Source organism: Lycorma delicatula, chromosome 6, assembly GCF_047948215.1.
Source record: "Lycorma delicatula isolate Av1 chromosome 6, ASM4794821v1, whole genome shotgun sequence".
NCBI classification, from domain to species: domain Eukaryota; kingdom Metazoa; phylum Arthropoda; class Insecta; order Hemiptera; family Fulgoridae; genus Lycorma; species Lycorma delicatula.
In genome coordinates this window covers 14,549,973-14,568,778 of record NC_134460.1, presented here as the reverse complement: position 1 = coordinate 14,568,778, position 18,806 = coordinate 14,549,973, and the positions used below count along the sequence as shown (strand labels likewise).

Below are 18,806 nucleotides of genomic sequence, written 5' to 3'. Positions count from 1 at the left end.
ATAGTTAAAACTCCATACAATTCAGGTAATAACAAGGATCAGGCAATAACAAGGATTATCAGATGGCTATTTAAAAAATAATCAAATCAATATTCTGCAGGATTTAGATGAGCCAGTCAATAAAATATTGCTGTTCAGTAAGTCACAGCCTGAGTATCTTATGATGTCTCTTGACCTTGCAAGAGGTGGATGATAGAACACTGTCAAAAGGTAAGCAATTCACAGGTGACGATAGACTTAAGAATGCTGTAAATCAGTGGATAAATGGACTAACGACAGAAAAACACGATAAGGGTATATTGAAGCTAGTTTATTGCTATAATAAATGTCTTAATTCATGTGGTGATTATATACAAAAGTAGTGTAAGATATGTAGTCTAAGAGAAATAAAGAATATTTATTAAGTTTGCAGATTAGATTTTTTTAATAAAGAAATGGTCTTTACTTTAGAGATAAGCTTGAGGTATTTTCTTTTGTTAGTTGTTTTGTAGTTTCTCTGTGGGCATAGTATCTTCCTTACCTTTCATTCTTTTTCCTTATTCTTCCTTCTTCCTTTTTGAAAGAAATTGAAAGAGATGATATTTTTCAGAGGTGAATTATTATTATAAACATATAAATACAATTAAATAATATTGAAAAATGAAATATTTAATTAATTTGCATTAGAACAAAACAGTACGATTTGATCATCCTATGAAAATTTATCATCTAACAATAACAAGAAATTTCATGCTACAGGCATCAGAAGTAATCATTACCATTAATGAAACATCTAACTATGCAATTCACAATGTTTCGTTTACTTGAGAAGCACAGTGCAAGTTTTATCTGCATTTAAAATTAAATAATTGTATTATTTAAGGTTCTTTAAAAAAAAATCACAATGTCTTTCAAAAAGGAAGGAAAGGTCCATGGATAAGGGAAATTTTAATCATCAACTTAAATTGTAATTAAAGTTTTTAAATGTAGCTTTTTCTAAACAATGGGCTTATAGTCTGATCTCAGTAACTTACCCTGCTCACAGGTTGCTAGAATATGTTATATGACTGATTAATAAATCAGATTAAAAATTTATTTATTTATGAATATGGACTAGACCTAAATGTTATATACACTGTTTCAATGCAATGAATGTAATATTAATTATCTACATTCAGGATCCATTTAAGAGAAAACTTTAAATCTCTTTTTAGTCTAATTATTCCATTAGATCCAGCGATGTAGAATTACTAACAGAAATAAATAGACTGATGGATATTTAATTTTAGAATTCATTTTCAGTTAATCACCTGAGATTTAAATTAAAATGTAAGACAGATTCACTATTCTTCTTTACATCAAAAAAACAAATACATGTAAATGGTTCTTTTGATGTTAGGTTAGACAGTCCATTTGTTTATAATACACTCTATTTAATGATATAATGAAATAGCTCATTAACTAAAACAATAAAATTAAATCTAAGCATTCCATTTGTTATAAATCTGAACACTATAACATATAGAAAATATAATTCATAGCTGACCTTTGACTAATAAAATTTAATAATTTTTTTAAAAACAAATCACGATCAGTGATGTTGGTCAGTATGATTTATATAAGATGATTGAATGAATAATTAAATTCTTTCCTTTGTACCACTGATTAACTATTTAAAAGACAAAAGTTGGCTGACGGAGTGATCAGTTGAATGAAAAATGGTTAAGAAAGAGACTACTGTAGTGTATTATAATGTAGAAGGCAGGTCTTCTTCATAATACATTCTTGAACTAAAAAAGTCATAAAAAATGAAATTTTCATAACAGTGAATTTTTTTTCCTAAAAGTTAAGTAAACAACAAAATACCCAATACAGTAAGCCAAAGAATTAAACACATTTTGACCACAGATTCAACTTTTTGAATAAAACTTTCCTTTAACACATTTTAATTTTAACTTTAAGTGGTTTTTCATGTTACACATGGTACGAGAGGTTATCTCTAAAGTAAAGACCGTTTCATTGTAAAAAAATCTCAAAAATTCTTTCAATCTCTCAAACAATCGGAAGGAGCTAAGTCTGGCCTATGTGGTGGGTGATTGTAAATTTCCCATCCAATGTTCTCAGTAAATCACATGTCGGACCCGCAAAATGTGGACATGCATTATTGTGCAGCAGGACGATGCCATCGGTCAGCTGCCCAGATCACTGATTTTGAATGGTGTGCTATAACTTAGGTACAGTTTTGCAGTAAGCTTCTGCATTTATAGTCATTCCACATGGCATAAAATCAATCAGCAGTATGCCAAACTGATCCCAAAAGAATGTGACCATCAGTTTGTGTCCAAATGGCTGTGGCTTGACCTTTGTTGGTTTGGTTGGTGATTGAGGATGATGTCATTCACTTGACTGCCATTTTCACTCTGGCATGTAATACAAAACGCATGTTTCATTGCCAGTAACAATTAAATTAAGCAACTCATAACCTTTTTCTGTGTAGTGCATCAAAAATTCTGAAGCAGATCCCGTTCAGATTTTTTTGTGATGTTCCGTTAATATGTTCGGCACCCAACATGCACAAACCTTTCTGAAACCTAAATGATCATGAGCAATGCGACCAATAACAGCTCTTAAAACACCAGGAAAAAGAAGGACCAGGTCAGTAATCGTTGCGATGATCTTTTCTGATTTCATCATCGACGCGTTTCAACAAGTCCGCTGTGATTATCAAGGGCCTCCCCGAATGTTCCTCATCATGCACATTAATTCTGTTATTTCTAAACCGTTTACACCACTTTCAGACATTTCATTCATTCATTAGACTTATCACCATACACAGCAACCAACTGTCATGAATTTCAGCCGGCTTAATATTTTGACAGTTCAAAAACATATGACTCCACGTATTTCACAGTCTGCGGCAATATCGATTTTGCTTTTATTTTATAATGTAATAACTCAAACATAATCAAAGATACTACAACATGACAATTTACAGAAACATTGCAGTGTGTACATTACTAGCATGGCCATGAACAATACAGGTTCGCCAAAAAGGAGAGAAATTTCCCAGCAATCTTTACTTTAGAGATATCCCTCGTAAATAAATACATGAAGACAATAAAGACTGACAACCTCCTGATAAAAAGCTGCACAACGTAAATAATTTTTATACCCACCTAAAATAAAAAAACTAAGAATTTTTTTAATAATAACCAGTAATATGTATTGTACCCCAGCACAAAATGTAGCTGGAAGTTGAGTTCGATGAATTAACGCTGCTGCAACTCTCATAGCTAAACAGTAGCGTTGAAACCAAGACCATTTGTGCCGGTCAGCACAATATGATGTAGCATCCACATTCAGATCACAAGCAAGTGCTACCAATGCCTAAAAAGTATATAACACATATTTTATAAATTTAATCAATAGAAAGTTTAATATTTATAGAAGTACAACATTTTTTACTTCCTTGTACAGTAAAGGAAATATTGTGATTTTGAAAAATTTTGGTTTTCAGACTTCAACAGAAATATCCATTTTGACCATCCCTGAATCCATTTGAGTAGTTTTGGCATGATGTCAGTACGTATAAATGTATCTTACATAACTCAAAAACAATTAGCCGTAGGATATTCAAATTTTGTTTTTTGTAACTATTATAATATCTAGTTGTGCACCTCCTCTTTTGACTGGACCAAAAGTGTTCAAAATAGCCCAAAATCCAAACAATTTGGATTTTTGACTTTTTCTTAACTGTAGCAATAAGCCATCACTGAGAGCTTTTCAATGATATAGTGGTACTTATTTTTATTGGTTCCCGAGTTATAGCCAAATAAAATTTTAATTAATGAAATATTTAGATCTTACAAGAGGAAGGCACGTCGGTCCAAATTTGACTATCACCTTTTTTTTAACTTTTTTAAATTTAAATGTATTGATTTATTACTAATTATTAACCTCATATTGTAAAAAGATTAAGAAACACATTGTAAAAAATGTGTATATGTAATTTTATAGCTGTATAAAGAAGTCATGTGGTATCCACATGAGATCTTTTTAATATTTATATAACATGTTTACCTTAAAAAAAGGACTGTGTATAAGATGTTTTCCACCCTTGACAGCAGGATCTTCATATTCATACTGACGTAATAATGCTTGAGGTAAACTATGTAATAAATTTGCTAAAGATGAATCAACTCGATCTGTTTGAAGAAATGCAGGTATATCAAGAAGTTTTCCAAGTGGTGAACACATCAACTCTCTTAATTTTTCCAAACACCACATTCGTTCCGCAGCACCTGAGAAATAAATGATAAACTCATTAATTGTTATCAAATCAGCAATTAGGGATAGACAGATTGGGAAGTTTGAGGAGAGTCTTGGCCTCAATCTTAATGTTATTTGGCTGAAAACATAAAACGTTTAAAAAAGTAAACAAAAAATAAAACTTTTTCATCTCTTACAATTTTAAGTTTTGGAATCAAATTATTAAAAAAACAATTACCAATAACTTGCTAACACTCAATTTGGCAATGACTTTAAAAACTCTAAATTAAAAAGCATTTTTACTTTTTGATGCAGTTTTCTTCAGTTTTATTTTATGAAAAATTGTATTTTACTTTTTTTCAGTTCTACCCAAATTACAGACACACCTTCTTTTGGCAAAATCTCAGAAAAATATTCTTATCAATTAAGACATCTTATGTTATAATTATGAGGCTTTGTTTTTTCACCTTAATGTAACAAACAAATTTCACTAATAAAGTGAAACAAATTCATATATATTTGTATGCAGTGCATTATTTCACTGTTGCAAAACTATCTTACCCCTCTTGAAATATTAATTACAGTCCTTATACAGCATTTCTATAAAAATAGAAAAAAGTTACTGTATTCCTGTAACTGATTTATAAAACTGAATTTTGAAGTTAAGCTGCTAATAGGTGTATAAGAACTAAGTATTTCATCCAGAAAAAGGGCAATCAAGTGATTTTTGGTTTGAAATGTAATAGATATTGAAGACAAATTTAAAAAAAATTGTTTATTATCTTTACTATGTTTATGAATGTATCACACTTTTTATGAAAGAGAGAAATCAATTTCAACTAAATTCAGATCTTCATGAGCATATCATGTTATCTTATGGATGCATATAATATGGTCATAAATTAAGTACTTTATACTCATTCAGAAATTGGTTGTATAAAACTGACTTATCAGTAAAGTAGGGTAATACTTATTTAAGTAAGAATCCATCATAAAAAATTTGTTTCTTAAAAATGTTTTTGCAGGGAAAACCCTCTACATTTCCTTGAATGGCATTGAGTGTTTAATAATAAGCCTTTATTAAGATGAAAAAATGTAATAATCTAATTCACCAACCCTTAATATTCAGAAGTATGTCAAGAGCATTTTTAAATAAAAAATGTACAATTTAAAACTTGATCATCTAATTAAAAATTTTTTTATACTATTTATTTTGTACTGACTAGACTACATCATGTTTCTTTAGTGTATAATTGTAAATTTATACAAAATAAATACAGTAAATTTATTATGCTATATTATATTTTAAATCAATCTAACAGTGTTCTACATTGTGCACTTACAATTTATGAATAATAATAATAATAATAATATTATTATTATCATTCTTACTTAAAATAAGCAATCCAATGAAGATAGAATTAATTAAAAACATGTAAAAAACCAGACCCTATTTTTCAGCAACATTGTAGATAAAACTTGATTTGAAAAATGCTATGCCATTCAGAACAACAATTCAAAAACTATGTCACGGGAATTTTGATAGAAGTAAATGAGAATTTGTAATCATTAAATCTTTAATTTGAAAGTTTTTCACTCTTGGAAGCAGCAGTGATAGAGACTTATAAACATTATTTTAAAATGAATCTAATCAAATTTTTAAATGTAGGAGGTAATTTTTTTACGTCAGTCATGGAAAAAAAATTTTTTTTAACTTTTTAGTGACACAAGGAAACTATCTCTGAACCTCTTCAGTAACTGGTGACATTGTTCTCATCCTGGAATATACAGATGTTATTACTGATGTTATTTTTTTCCTAATCAAGCAGATATATCTTTAATGTGCAATTTAAAACTGTTTTATAACTGAATTGTGTCTGTTTATTTAGTACATTATTATTATTGTGCGCTTTTGTGTATTGATGCATTTTATAGTGATCAAATTTATTACCTCAATTATTAAAGAGAAGGGCAATGCAGGATGTAATGCAAATGAATTTTGGTGAATATGAAAAAGTCTCAAAAATAGCAACAGAACAAATAATAGACTTCATGAAGAGGAAAAAAAGGTCACAAATTATGGAATGATGACTGAAAAAAATTGAAGCCATAAGAAAATACAAGAACAGGAAGGGTGAAAAAGGTAAGAGGCTCTACAGAAAAATTAATGAATTAAGAAAGGTAACATAAAAAGTAAAGGACAATATGAACAAATATAAAAAAGAAAGCAATAACAGCAACATAGGCTAAGTGGTGGAAAAATATAGGCACTAAAGAATTATACATAGAGTTGGCAAAGAGTTATACAAAGAAGGAGCATACTTAAAATAAAACCAAATGATCTTCCCATAGAAGATACATTTTGAAGTGGAAGAGAGGCTGAAGTAGAAGTAATCTAAACAAGCTATACAAGCAACAAAAGATATGAAGAATAAAATAGCTAAAGGAAGAGATGAGCTGCGAACAGAACTGATTAAATATCTTAATGATAAGATATTATTAGCACTTGTGAAAATATACAATACAATACACAACAGTAAGGTAATGAAAGAAGACTTTTCATGACAGAAGAACAATCATGATTACAATCAAAAAAATGGTGTACTAAAATATCAAGATTACAAAATAATTAATTAAATTTCATGTTCAGTAAAACCTCTATGTATCCTGTATTCTGAACAAAAGTTTGAATAAAAAAAAAAGAGGACTTAGCTACAGGAAAAAGAATAAAGATTTAGGAAAGGAGAAAGGAAAAGGAATAGAATCAGATAATAAGCATTATCGGTGAGAAACATTTATTATATAGAAAGAGATAAAGAAATAAGTGTAATTAATGGAAATATTAAGTAGTCAAAGAGTGGACTGGAGAAAAACAGAAGATTAATTAAAAAATTGTACCTGAATTAGAAAATGGCTATGAAAATAAACAATGCTCAAGCCAAATGGTTTGATCTTAGAACCTTGTCCTATCGCCAACATTATTTAATATGAATTATTGAATATGTATCAAAAATGTACTAAAAGAAGATGAAGGAATCTGTGTATGAGTAAAGTGACAAAGTTGTACTAGGTTTACAGATGATGTAGTGGTTATTTTAGAATATAAAGCACAAAATATTCAACAGGCGACAAAAAAATTAGTAGACCTTTTGATAGAATGTAGCATGAAAATAAACTATAAGAAAACTAATGTATCGATAGAAGAGATTAAGGCAATAAGTAAAGAAGACAATAAGTAATTCTGCACAAAATAAGTTTAATTCGATACCTATCAAATAAGAAGATACCAAATTAAACCTACAGTTACCAAATTAAGAGAAGGTTGCATAATGATATGAGACACAGGGACTATTTAAAGAGAAAAAGAAGGGCTGAAGGTATAGAAGAAATGTGGATGCAGATGAGATTGTAAAATATTAAATGAATAAAGTGAAAAATCAAGAAGTAGTGAACAGAATTAACGATAATAGCTTAATTAAAACAACTCAGATTAGGAAAGCTAACTGGCTGAGATGTGCCTTGACAGAAAGGACTGATTAAAACATTGCTAGAAGGATCAGTAGAAAATATAAATAAAAAGTGGTCGGAGAAGAGTAAAACTTATAGACAATCTAAAAGAAAACAATATTATCAGGATCATAAAAGTTTATGATCCTGGTGGTGAGATAGACATGGTGCAAGGGATCTCCTTCAGGGTTGGTGATGTTACTGGAAATAGAGAACCAATAGAAAGACCATCAATTTATGCGATTCTCTTTTATTTTAAATATAAAATTTAAAGCACATAAGTAACATTTCTCATTTCACTTGCACTAAAGGAAACTGCAGTTTTGTATTTTCTGTAATAATACATAAAATTCATTCATTAACATCTGCAATTACGAGGTCTGTTCAAAAAATACGTAGACTAATGTCATAAAACAAAATGTACATTATTTAGAACCCTTGTCTGGATCCCCTTCAAAGTACTCTCCTCCTCTCCTCCCCGATGCATACACTTTCCCAATCGTGTTTCCACTATTGGAAACAGTCCTGGAATGCTTCTTTTGTGATGTTCTTCAGTTCCTTCATCACATTTGCCTCAATCTTGAGAATTGTCTCAAATCTTCTTCCTTTCAAAGATATTTGAGTTTGGGGAACAAGAAGGAGTCACAAGGAGCGAGCTCAGGTGAGTAGGGTGGATGGTGAAGAACAGTGATCGAGTGTTTGGCCAAAAACTCATGAGTCCTGAGGGCTGAATGGGCTGGAGCGTTGTCGTGATGAAAAAACCAGTCACCACTCTTCCACATTTCTGGCCTTTTCTACCGAATAGCATCCCGCAGATATTTGAGAACTTCAATGTAGTAAGTCTGGTTCACTGTGAAGCCTTGGGGGGAGGTACTCGTGGTAGACTACGCCCTGAGCATGAAAAAAAACTGTCAACATCACCTTCACATTGGAATGAACTTAGCAAGCTTTTTTTGGTCTGGGAGATGTTTCACCCACCCACTGGGACGATTGAACCTTTGTTTCAATATCATAACCGTGTACACCCAAGATTCATCACCAAGAACTTTTCATCTTCGTCTGAATGTTCAAGCAATTCTTGACAAGCCTGGACACAATGGGCTTTTTGGTCATCCGACATCAGGCGTGGAACAAATTTCGCAGCAAAGTGGTGCATCTTCAATTTTTTGGTCAAAATCTCGTAACATGATCCAACTGATATCCCACACTTTTCAGCAAGCTCTCTGATGGTCAGACGTCGATTTGCTTGAACCAGGGTGTTGATTTTGTCTATGTGTGAGTCGTCAGTTGATGTGGAAGGACGTTCAGGATGCTCATTGTCTTCAATCGACTGAAGACCATCTTCAAAAAGGTCCATACCACTTAAAACATGTCGCACGCTTCATAGCAATATTGCCGTAAGATGTCTTGAGCATATCAAAAGTTTCACTTGCAGATTTTCCGAGTTTAACACAAAATTTCACAGCAACTCTTTGCTCATTCAAGTCACTCATTCTAACACCTGCCAAACAAAAAAAACTGTGTTGTAATCAGCTGATCTGTACGAACAAGGCGACGCCAAGCAGATTTGACTGGAATCAACTGGACTCGAACAATTCAAACAGTCTACATATTTCTTGAACAGACCTCATATATTCAGGAATTAGAATTTAAAATGACTTTGAAAATCTGATGTTGGATCTCTAGTTTCCAGAAAAATACTATCCAAATTTAATTTATGCATTACTTCTTAAAGAGAAAACAAACACTTAAAAAATTAAGGAAAATTTATTTTAATTCTCAAGGGAAACTTTATTAATTATTGAAAACTCCATCATTCAACTATTTTTTCTAGTATAGTTTTATAATATCCTCTTTTATCCATCAATAGTTTAGTTCAACATTAAAATTAATCAGTCTATAATATAATTTTTGAACATTGTTTAAAATGGTTAATGAAATGTAGATGAACATGCTAAACATTCTTTGTACTTTTTTTTTTAATAAAAAATACTTAGATGTTTCAAATATATAAAAGAAATTTGTTCTTTTCCTTGTCAACGCTTATTGTAACAAGTACAGAATGTATAAACTGGCATATCTAATACTAGTTCAAGCCTTCTCCCACTACATCAGTCACTCACCTTAATAATGTCCAAATAAGAAGTGCTTACAGTCCTGCACACACTATTATTAAAAAAATGGAGTCAAGCATTCTGAAATTTTAAAACAGACTTCAAGCATAACTTAGAAAAGATTTTTTTATTACAGGCAGCTGTATGTATGACTGAACAAAATCATTTTATGATATAAGAATTTATGAAATTAACATATGATTAGCGATTTTGAGTTATTAAAATCATGAAATAACAAAAATGTACAGCAGAAGCGATAAAAATCTAAGTGTTTAATTGACAAAGAGATTAATTCGAATGCAACATGTGATGGAACTTGTTTGTGTCTACCATTTAAAACTTCAATCAAGGAGAGCAAATTTACGATGGAAACATAGTGACTCTTCTACCAAGAAAAGCAAAAATCTTTCAGCAGGCATGACCATGACCATGGATACTGTACTCTGGGATTCAAAGAGGATTACTTACATGGACTTCATTACCAATGAAGAAACATCAATGTCTCATCCGCAGGTCAATGTTTGTCTTTATATTGCTGATGTATGTGTAAGAATGGTCAGTCTGAACAACTCTCAAATGAGACGATCTGTCACACTCACAATATTGATTTGGTATCTATCATTTATTTTGATCACTGAAGGAATTTTTAAGAAGGCAAAAAACTTCACACTAAAAAAAAATGACATTAAGCTGCAAGCAGCTGGCTTGAGAATCAATCTGAAGATTTCTTTGAGAATCACATAATAATGAAACAAGTGTATTGCACACTTACAAGGTGCAGGGAACAGATTTTGATTATGATGCAAACAAGATGTATAGAAACAAATTCCTGTTTGTATTTGAACTATCCTAATAGGCCAAATACAATCATAAATACAAAATAAAAAATTAAATTTATATAATATGAAGAACTTTTGTGATGCTTTGAGAAAGTACTTTAAATATAGATAAATAAAAACTATTACAGATCAATTAATAATACCTCTTTTGCAATTCAATGCAAGTGATTAACTGGGTTTTAAGCTCATAGCTGCTAAATTGTTTATATAAGAAAATAAATACAAATATTCTGACAATATGAAGAAACAAAATTATAGAGTTGATCAGGAAGACAGCTGATATAAAAACATACTTACCAAGAGAGCTTAATTGTGCACAAGCAGCTAATGCAGCTGCCAATCTTGTAACTAAATTTCTATGAGGAGCAAGAGGTAAGCATGGCTCTAAGAGACACATTACTAATTCCACTGACGGCTGTGACAAAACATCACGATCAGTACCCTGTTGACCGTTTTGTGACATTATTGGATAAACAGTAAAACGCCAACCCCAACCATTGACTGAACCATCTGATGTAAAATTCCATTTTAATTCATCTCCTGTAGAAATATCAACATCAAAATAAATACAAATCAGAATTTAAAAATTGAAAAAAAAAACAATTTCGCTGCAGGTAATTAAATTATCTCTTAATTGAAAATTAATTTTGACACTGCTATTCCAATTCTTATAATAATAATAATTAATCCTTTAACAATCAGTAGTTCTTCAAATGAATTAAAGTTAATACAAATAATAATTAATTAAAATTCTGAAATAAGATTTCCATTGTAAATTATGATTTACTATAACTGTCAATCCATCTTGTAAATGGATGTGATACTTATTTAAATTTTTATTTTGAATTGGTAGGTTTCTCAATCCTTCCCTAGCTGCATACCATTTTAAAAAGCAGATATTAACCACTCTCTTAAAATATTTCATTTTTTAAATTTACAATATAATTTAAAATACTGATATAATTTTACAAGTATAAATATATTTTTTGCATTCAGAAAAAAAGAGTATTTTAGCAATTTACCTTATACATAAGAGAAATATAATAAAGAGAATAAAAATTAAATTACCCGGTATAAGAAGAGGTGCTGACCAGTCACTCCACTCTCGGCCACATTTAACAGCAACCGTTTTACCAGCAGAATCCATTATAGTTAAAGGATCATGCCTCCTTTCTGTTGAACATTGACGGTCAAATTCAACTCTCAACATTTCAGCACCTAAATGAATAAAAATTTACTACAGTATGAAGACTCGATAACTTAGTAAATATAAGTTTGTGATTTACCAAAATAAATTTGTTACTTATTTCAATGTGTTATCAGTTCAGATGAATAAGTTTTTATACTTAAAACATAAATAAGATTTCTTCTGTTCTTCAGAATCTTTTCTTACAGACGTATTGTTTGAAACCTATTACTGATATTACTTAACAGCCTCTCTCAGCTAACTCTTGTTGTTAAACAGGAATTATGAAGTAATGGAATTAGTTATTTTTCTGACTCATTTCCTGTAAGCAGTTGTTATAATATGTCCTTGGAGTCAGTCTCAATTTTTCTTTTGATTGTTGTATGATTAAAGTTGAAAAAGGTTAAGACTACGTGATGTTTTTAATCTAATATCCAGTTTAATAGATAGAGATGAAAAAAAATTAATTTTTTATATGATTACATGAAGATAAAGATATTTAACACCACAAAAATTTTTGAATAACATAATTTTTCATAGTACGAATTCAGAATTAAAATAAAATAATAAAATTTTAAAAATATTAAATAAAAATGTTTTTAATACCTTGTATTTTTACATGTCCGTTAAGTGAAACATCATCAATATATGGATGACTGCTCTCCTGAACAACAGGCTGAGGAGCACAATGAAGGCTACAATTATTATTTATAGCCAAATCTTCTAACTCTGTTACACATAATTCAACCAACATACATGCTACACTGTTGTATTCTCTGGCCATTCCTACACAAAGAAAAATAAAGAAATAAAATTTTAAAGAACCACGAAAAAACTGTATTAATGCTTTTTGGAGTTTTATGATTAAAATGATGTAGTATAATTCATCATTATGAAATTAGATTGAATTATTAACATTTGCAAGTAAGAGTTTTTAAACAACAAAACAATCTATAAAAATGTATAAATGTACAATGTATAAACTATGATTATTGTATGAAAACATTCAACAAAATACTGCATTCATGTTAAATATGAGAAACTTACTGATTTTTACAGAAAAGCTCTAAAAGAATAGAGAAAAATAAAGACAGCATAGATTTTTCAAGAATGGTTGACAATACAAACAACAATAAGTAATTGTAAAGGGGGGAGGGTCTAGATATAAGAAAAAAATAACAAAAAAATAAGTAGATAATGTTTAAAATAATATGTAAACATGAAGGTAACTGGGTAATATTGAATTAAATGTCTCTCACCAAAAAATAACAGCTCCTAAAATGTTATAAAATTCAAACAGAAGCTGAGATTTTCAAAATGTAAACAGCTTGTCGATATCAGTCATATAAACTTCTAACATATTGATAATATTGTGTGCTAGTTTAAATTTTCACGTGATGCATAGCAAATACGGTCAAAGAAAATGCTATGTGGCATTTAGAACAACACACATGAAGAATCAATGTATTTGATGTAAAAATAAATAACTAAACAAATACATTTTTACAAGCACATATTTAATGTTCATAAATTTACATATAAATTTTAAGGTAAACAAAAACGCAAGAAAATAGTTGATAAGCAAATTCTATAAGATACTATTATAGGAATAACAAAATGAATATAACAATAGTAATGTGTTCTCACCAACAAGTACATTTGTTATAGTTTCTTTAGCGTTATCACCAGCTCGACCAGCAACAGCCAGTTTCAGCAAATCGACCATCATCCTTGCATCATTAAGACCTAACAATGAAGTAAAGTCATCTAATGTTGCCACTGGAGGAGCACTAGCTTCAGCAAGACCTAATACCTACAAAAAGTAAAACAAATTAAAAATATATCAGTTACTAAATGCCAAATAAAATTACTGGGCGCAACATATTAAAATTTTGTTTATTAATACATTATTCACCAAAAAGATAAATAATCATGAAAAAACTGACTCACCTGTGGATTGCACTTCATTGTAGCAGCAATAACACTCATTGCACTAGCAGACATTTTTGATGCCCTAGATGAAACACTGGCTGAACTAGAAAGAGATGGAAAAGCAGCTAATGGACTGTCATTTTCCTCAGGTGTTGATTTTGTACTCTAAGAAAAATAAGAATTGTTAAGGTAAATGATGGGTATTTGATTATTTTAAATATATACAATTATTAATATTAATCAATTACAGATTTTTATATGTCATGTACATAGAAAACAATTCAAAGTTAATAAATTTGAATTTAAAAAAATTTTAAATGAATAAATAAAGATTATAAAATGTTTATTACCATTTGGAGTTTGTATAAACTTATTATAAATAACTTAATTAAAGTTATTCATATCATGTGTTGCCTTGTACCCCTTAAAATACTGTAATATTTCCCCAGAAACCTTCAACCCCTAATTATTTTTAATTCAGTAAGATATATTGCTCTCTTTTTCTTATAAAGTAACTATATTCTATTCTTTTGTCATCAATAGATAATCAATCACCTTTAACTTTACGTTTACCTTTCTTAACTACTTTAATGGATCAAACATTTGGGGTCAATTCTTGCACACATTGCTTGTTAATTCTAACTTGCTGTTAAATGATAATTCAAAGAGCTTAAAATTGGCTGATATAGAGAATAATTAATTTAACAGCAAACTGCTACTTTTTTGGAGCCAAACTAACAGGTTTAAATTTCTCTGTTAATTTTTTTATAAAACAATATTCACTTAGTACACTGAGGCAACTTTAGCCAAGGTGCCAGTACATTTTCATTGGACCCACCGCTATAAATATTTAATAAATTAATTAAAATAGGCATATAATCTGAGAAATTCTCCATTGAAAACGCTGATAATTTTTTAATATGTTAAACTTTCCAAAGATTCACAGCAGAAGTCAATTACAGATGCTCCTCTTAAGATAACTGCCTGAACTGCTCATAAAATCCCCAACATTCTACCATTTAAATTACTAATTTAAATGCTTCCAAAGTTCAATTACCTTTTTGCCATTATTATTAGTAATTGTGTCTCTTTGAGTACAATCTACTGAACTATTATTAGCATTAATCATAGACTGTAATTTCTGGGACTCACTGGATAGGTGAGTCTCAGGAATTACAGATTAGTTAGTCTCAGATCAAATGATACGATATATCATTTGAATCTCTAACTACAATATAATTACCCATGTTACTCTGAGTTAAATCTATTGTCACTCTGATAAATCTATTAGTATGTAATCAGTCACCATCACTTAAGTTTTTCTTTAACCTAATAACTGGCCATTTCCCACCTAAAAAAAAGTGATTTTCTAAAAAATATACCCATGACAGTATACAGGATCAAAAACACTATGACTTCATCAACTGTGAATGTTTTCAAACATATAAAACAATTGTAACTTCTTAAAAAAAACACACATTAAGACTTATCTCATTAAAAAAACCTGCCACACAGTAAGCTAACATACTTTAATTCATAATACTCATTCTTATCATGGCTGATTGTCCAGTTCAACCTCCAGTGAACCTCCAGTTCACAAATCCCACTCTATCCCACTTAAAAGTCAGGGTATGAGGATAAACAAAAAGAAGAAAAAATGTATGGTATTAGATAAAAAGAGAAAAGGATTGAGATTAAGATAGGAAATCAAGATTTAGAACAGGTGAAGAAGAAATTTCAGTACTTATTCAGTACTATTAAGTACTTAACTGATGATCTGACTTGCACAGTAAAAATTAAACAAGAATATCAAGAAGTAAACTGGCATTCAATAAGAAGGGAAGATTGCTGTCAGAAATGTTAAACTTAATGTTAAGGAAGAAATTAATGAAATGTTTTATTTATAATGTGATGGTGTATGGAGCTGTAATGTGAACAGTGAAAAACACAGACAGAAAACGTTTGAGACTTCTGAGATGTGGGTGTGGTGCAGGAATGATAAATATATCAGGTGATATTTATATAACAAATGTAAAAGATATTAACAAACAAATGAACATGTAACAAATGAAAAGATATTAAGGAGAACTGGAGAGAACAGAAAAACACTAAATGAGATTGAATATAAGAAAAGAAACTGGCCTGGACATTGTATGAGAAGGTTTATTAGTGGATGCCATAGAAGGCTTGGAAGGAAAGGAAGAGATTTCAAATGATAGATGGGGTTATGGAAAAGGGAAAATATGCGGAAAAAAAGAGGTTAGCAAAGGATAGAACAAGGTGGAAAACAGCAGCCATGACAGGACCTGCCCTAATGGCAGAACACTATTAATGAATGGTGAACTGACAAAGGTCCTATATCATACCAAAGTAGGAAAATGCTCAATGAAAAATGTTAACTTAAATATGGAGTAAAAAGTACAAGTGAAGTAGCAGCTGTGAGATAAGAATAGAAATAAATGATGGTGATATTAGGAGCAGAGTTCAATGAAAAATGAAAGGAAATCCACATTTTGATTACTTGATAATGAACATTTCCCCCTTCACTACAATCTTCTTTGCCCCTTGCCAATAAAATAGCAGCTATTATTTGGAGTATAACTGAAGAAAAATTTCTACATTAAATGTTAGTTGTTCCACCTAATAAGAAAAACTTTACCACAAAATTTCATTAAAAAAGTTGTTATACAAATAAATTGTACCTGCCAGATAATCTATTTCTTATCTTAACAGTCTTTCAATCCAATCACAATCCTGTTTTGTATCTTTTTTGTCTGTTATTTCTTCTTGGAGTCAGATATGCCTAAATTATGAACCAGCCCTAAGGTAAAATCAAGGTTTATTCATCCCTGCACATCTTCGACTCTGCATGCCATCTTCTCCTTTCATTCTACAGCATAGTCTCAATGATTTATTGCGCGTAAGCATGCTGAATTCTCTTGGGTATGCTTCCTTGTGCTGCAAAAACCTGTAGCATTTGAAGAATGAGTGTTCAATGGTGCTCTCCCTTCCACAATAACCACACTCAGTGTTAAGTTACAATGCCTGTCTACACAGGTATGCTTTGAAGCAATCATGACCGGTCAGGTACAAAGTCATCTTGTGCTGTAGTTCCCCTTGCTTGTGGTCCAGCTATCTCAGGAGGTTTGGAATGAGTCTATGGCTCCATCTATCCTTCATTAACTGATCCTCCTGTCCTGTCACTTGTGAACAAGTGATGCCTTCATCTCTGCCTTACTTAACCCTGGTACATTGACTCTCTCTTCTGAAAAGCAGATCCAGAGATACAAGTCTTGCCAGTGCACCTGCTGCTTCACCCAAGATGTCCTGTGCCATAGCATAATTGAAGAGAGACAGTCTTGAGAACTTGATTAAGAATTGCCTGGGCCTCCCTTTTTCCAGCATGATAAATCAGACTGGTACTCCATGACCTATGTGAAGGCAAAATTTGATTTGTATTTTACTGATGCAAATGTCTGTCGAGGCATTTACATTGGTGGCATCCAGACTGAGGCCTGGCTGATGATTGTGAGATGTAATCAGTTAGAGGGTCTAAAAATGACTTCCGGTAAAGCCCCTCAGGGCTTGGAAAGGAGGGAGTGGTGTGGAGACCGGTAATGTCATTAAGTGGGTGTCTTTCCCCTATGGGGTTGAGATGGTGCTCCATACAAGACTTTTGAGAGCACCAACAGGGCAAAACCCTCCATTTTGATATGCAACAACTCTCAATGTTGGTCGTTATCTGACCAATGGCTGTTGCTGTTTTTTTGTCTTCTTTGACACCCAGGTCAAGTGCCTCAGAAATGTGATGTTTTTGTTATCCATGCCCCTAGGTACTTCACTGCAGGAAAAGAATGGACTTCTAAGCCTTTGACCCTAAACAACGTTCAGATGAGCGTCATTAGTCTGAGCTGCAACAACTTGAGTCTTCTCAAGTGAAACCTGCAGCCTGATATCTCACAGGAGCAAGACAATCCTATTTATCACCTCGTTCCCACTGTCTAACTCCTCTCATTCCGACTTGGCCAAAGCTAAGTCAGCAAACCCAGTCAGGGCTGTCTATTCAGAAAGCATGATGGAGAAGAATTTGTCATAAGTCGTTCTGTAATGTAGGCTCTAACATAAGTCCTGTGGAACACTGCAACTCATCCTGATTTGCACCTCTTCCTTGGTGGAACTTTCATCAACCGTTCAAAGAGGTAACACTGTGCTGCTACATATTGGAAACATAATTCTTGTCAGGTTCAAAAAACACACGCCAATTTTTTATATTATATTTATTATCAGTATAATTAAGATACAGAAAGGAAAATAAACTTAAATAACAATTAATTGATTTAATTATAACTTACAATAGCTGCAACAGCTGCTTCAGCTTCTGATGCAGGCGCTTCACCTCCCCCATGAGCAATTTCAGATGTCTGCATCTGCATTGTCATAGTTAAAGTTGTTTCAGGTGTTTCTGCAAGTTCATCTGCGGTAAAAATTAATATAGAAGTAAAATAACAACTGTAAATCACTTTTGTTAATTAATTATCACGGTAGAATATGATTTTATAATCTAAAAACTGAAAAACCTACAAAAATATTATCAGATATACATACCTGTCAAAATAACTGAAGAATTAGTTTCAATTTTAGATTTACTAGCCAATGCAGCAACAACAGTATCACGAGCACATAAAACCCTTAAACCATTCAGTATATGTTGTAATGCGTTTTGTTTCGCAACATTAGAATCGAAGGAAAGAATTACATGTGCTAATGAATCCCTAGCAACAGTAGTTCCTAAAACACTTGGTTCTTTAGTCTGTGTTGATTCACCTAAACCTAAAAATAAAAAAATTCATCAGTTAGTTAAATTTACAAACTTTTAACCAGATCAACAGATTTTTCATCAGATCAGCTCTAATAACAGATCAATAAATTAACTAATTGAAATCACACGTGACTCATTTGGTTTCATTTGAAAACCAAATG

At 31.2% G+C, this 18,806-nt stretch overlaps 1 protein-coding gene across 1 annotated transcript in view; it reads right to left on the bottom strand.

Moving 5' to 3' along the window:
* Positions 1–18,806, bottom strand: part of LOC142326568 (E3 ubiquitin-protein ligase HERC2-like) — a 57,906-nt gene that overhangs the window by 36,278 nt on the left and 2,822 nt on the right. Inside the window, exons 3-11 of the mRNA XM_075369148.1 lie at positions 18,432–18,656; positions 18,179–18,300; positions 13,845–13,991; positions 13,542–13,707; positions 12,501–12,680; positions 11,777–11,926; positions 11,006–11,248; positions 4,060–4,280; positions 3,156–3,366 (exon numbers count right to left, since the gene is read on the bottom strand). Of these exons, the coding sequence (XP_075225263.1) occupies positions 3,156–3,366; positions 4,060–4,280; positions 11,006–11,248; positions 11,777–11,926; positions 12,501–12,680; positions 13,542–13,707; positions 13,845–13,991; positions 18,179–18,300; positions 18,432–18,656 (1,665 nt within the window). The remainder of the gene's footprint in view (positions 1–3,155; positions 3,367–4,059; positions 4,281–11,005; positions 11,249–11,776; positions 11,927–12,500; positions 12,681–13,541; positions 13,708–13,844; positions 13,992–18,178; positions 18,301–18,431; positions 18,657–18,806) is intronic.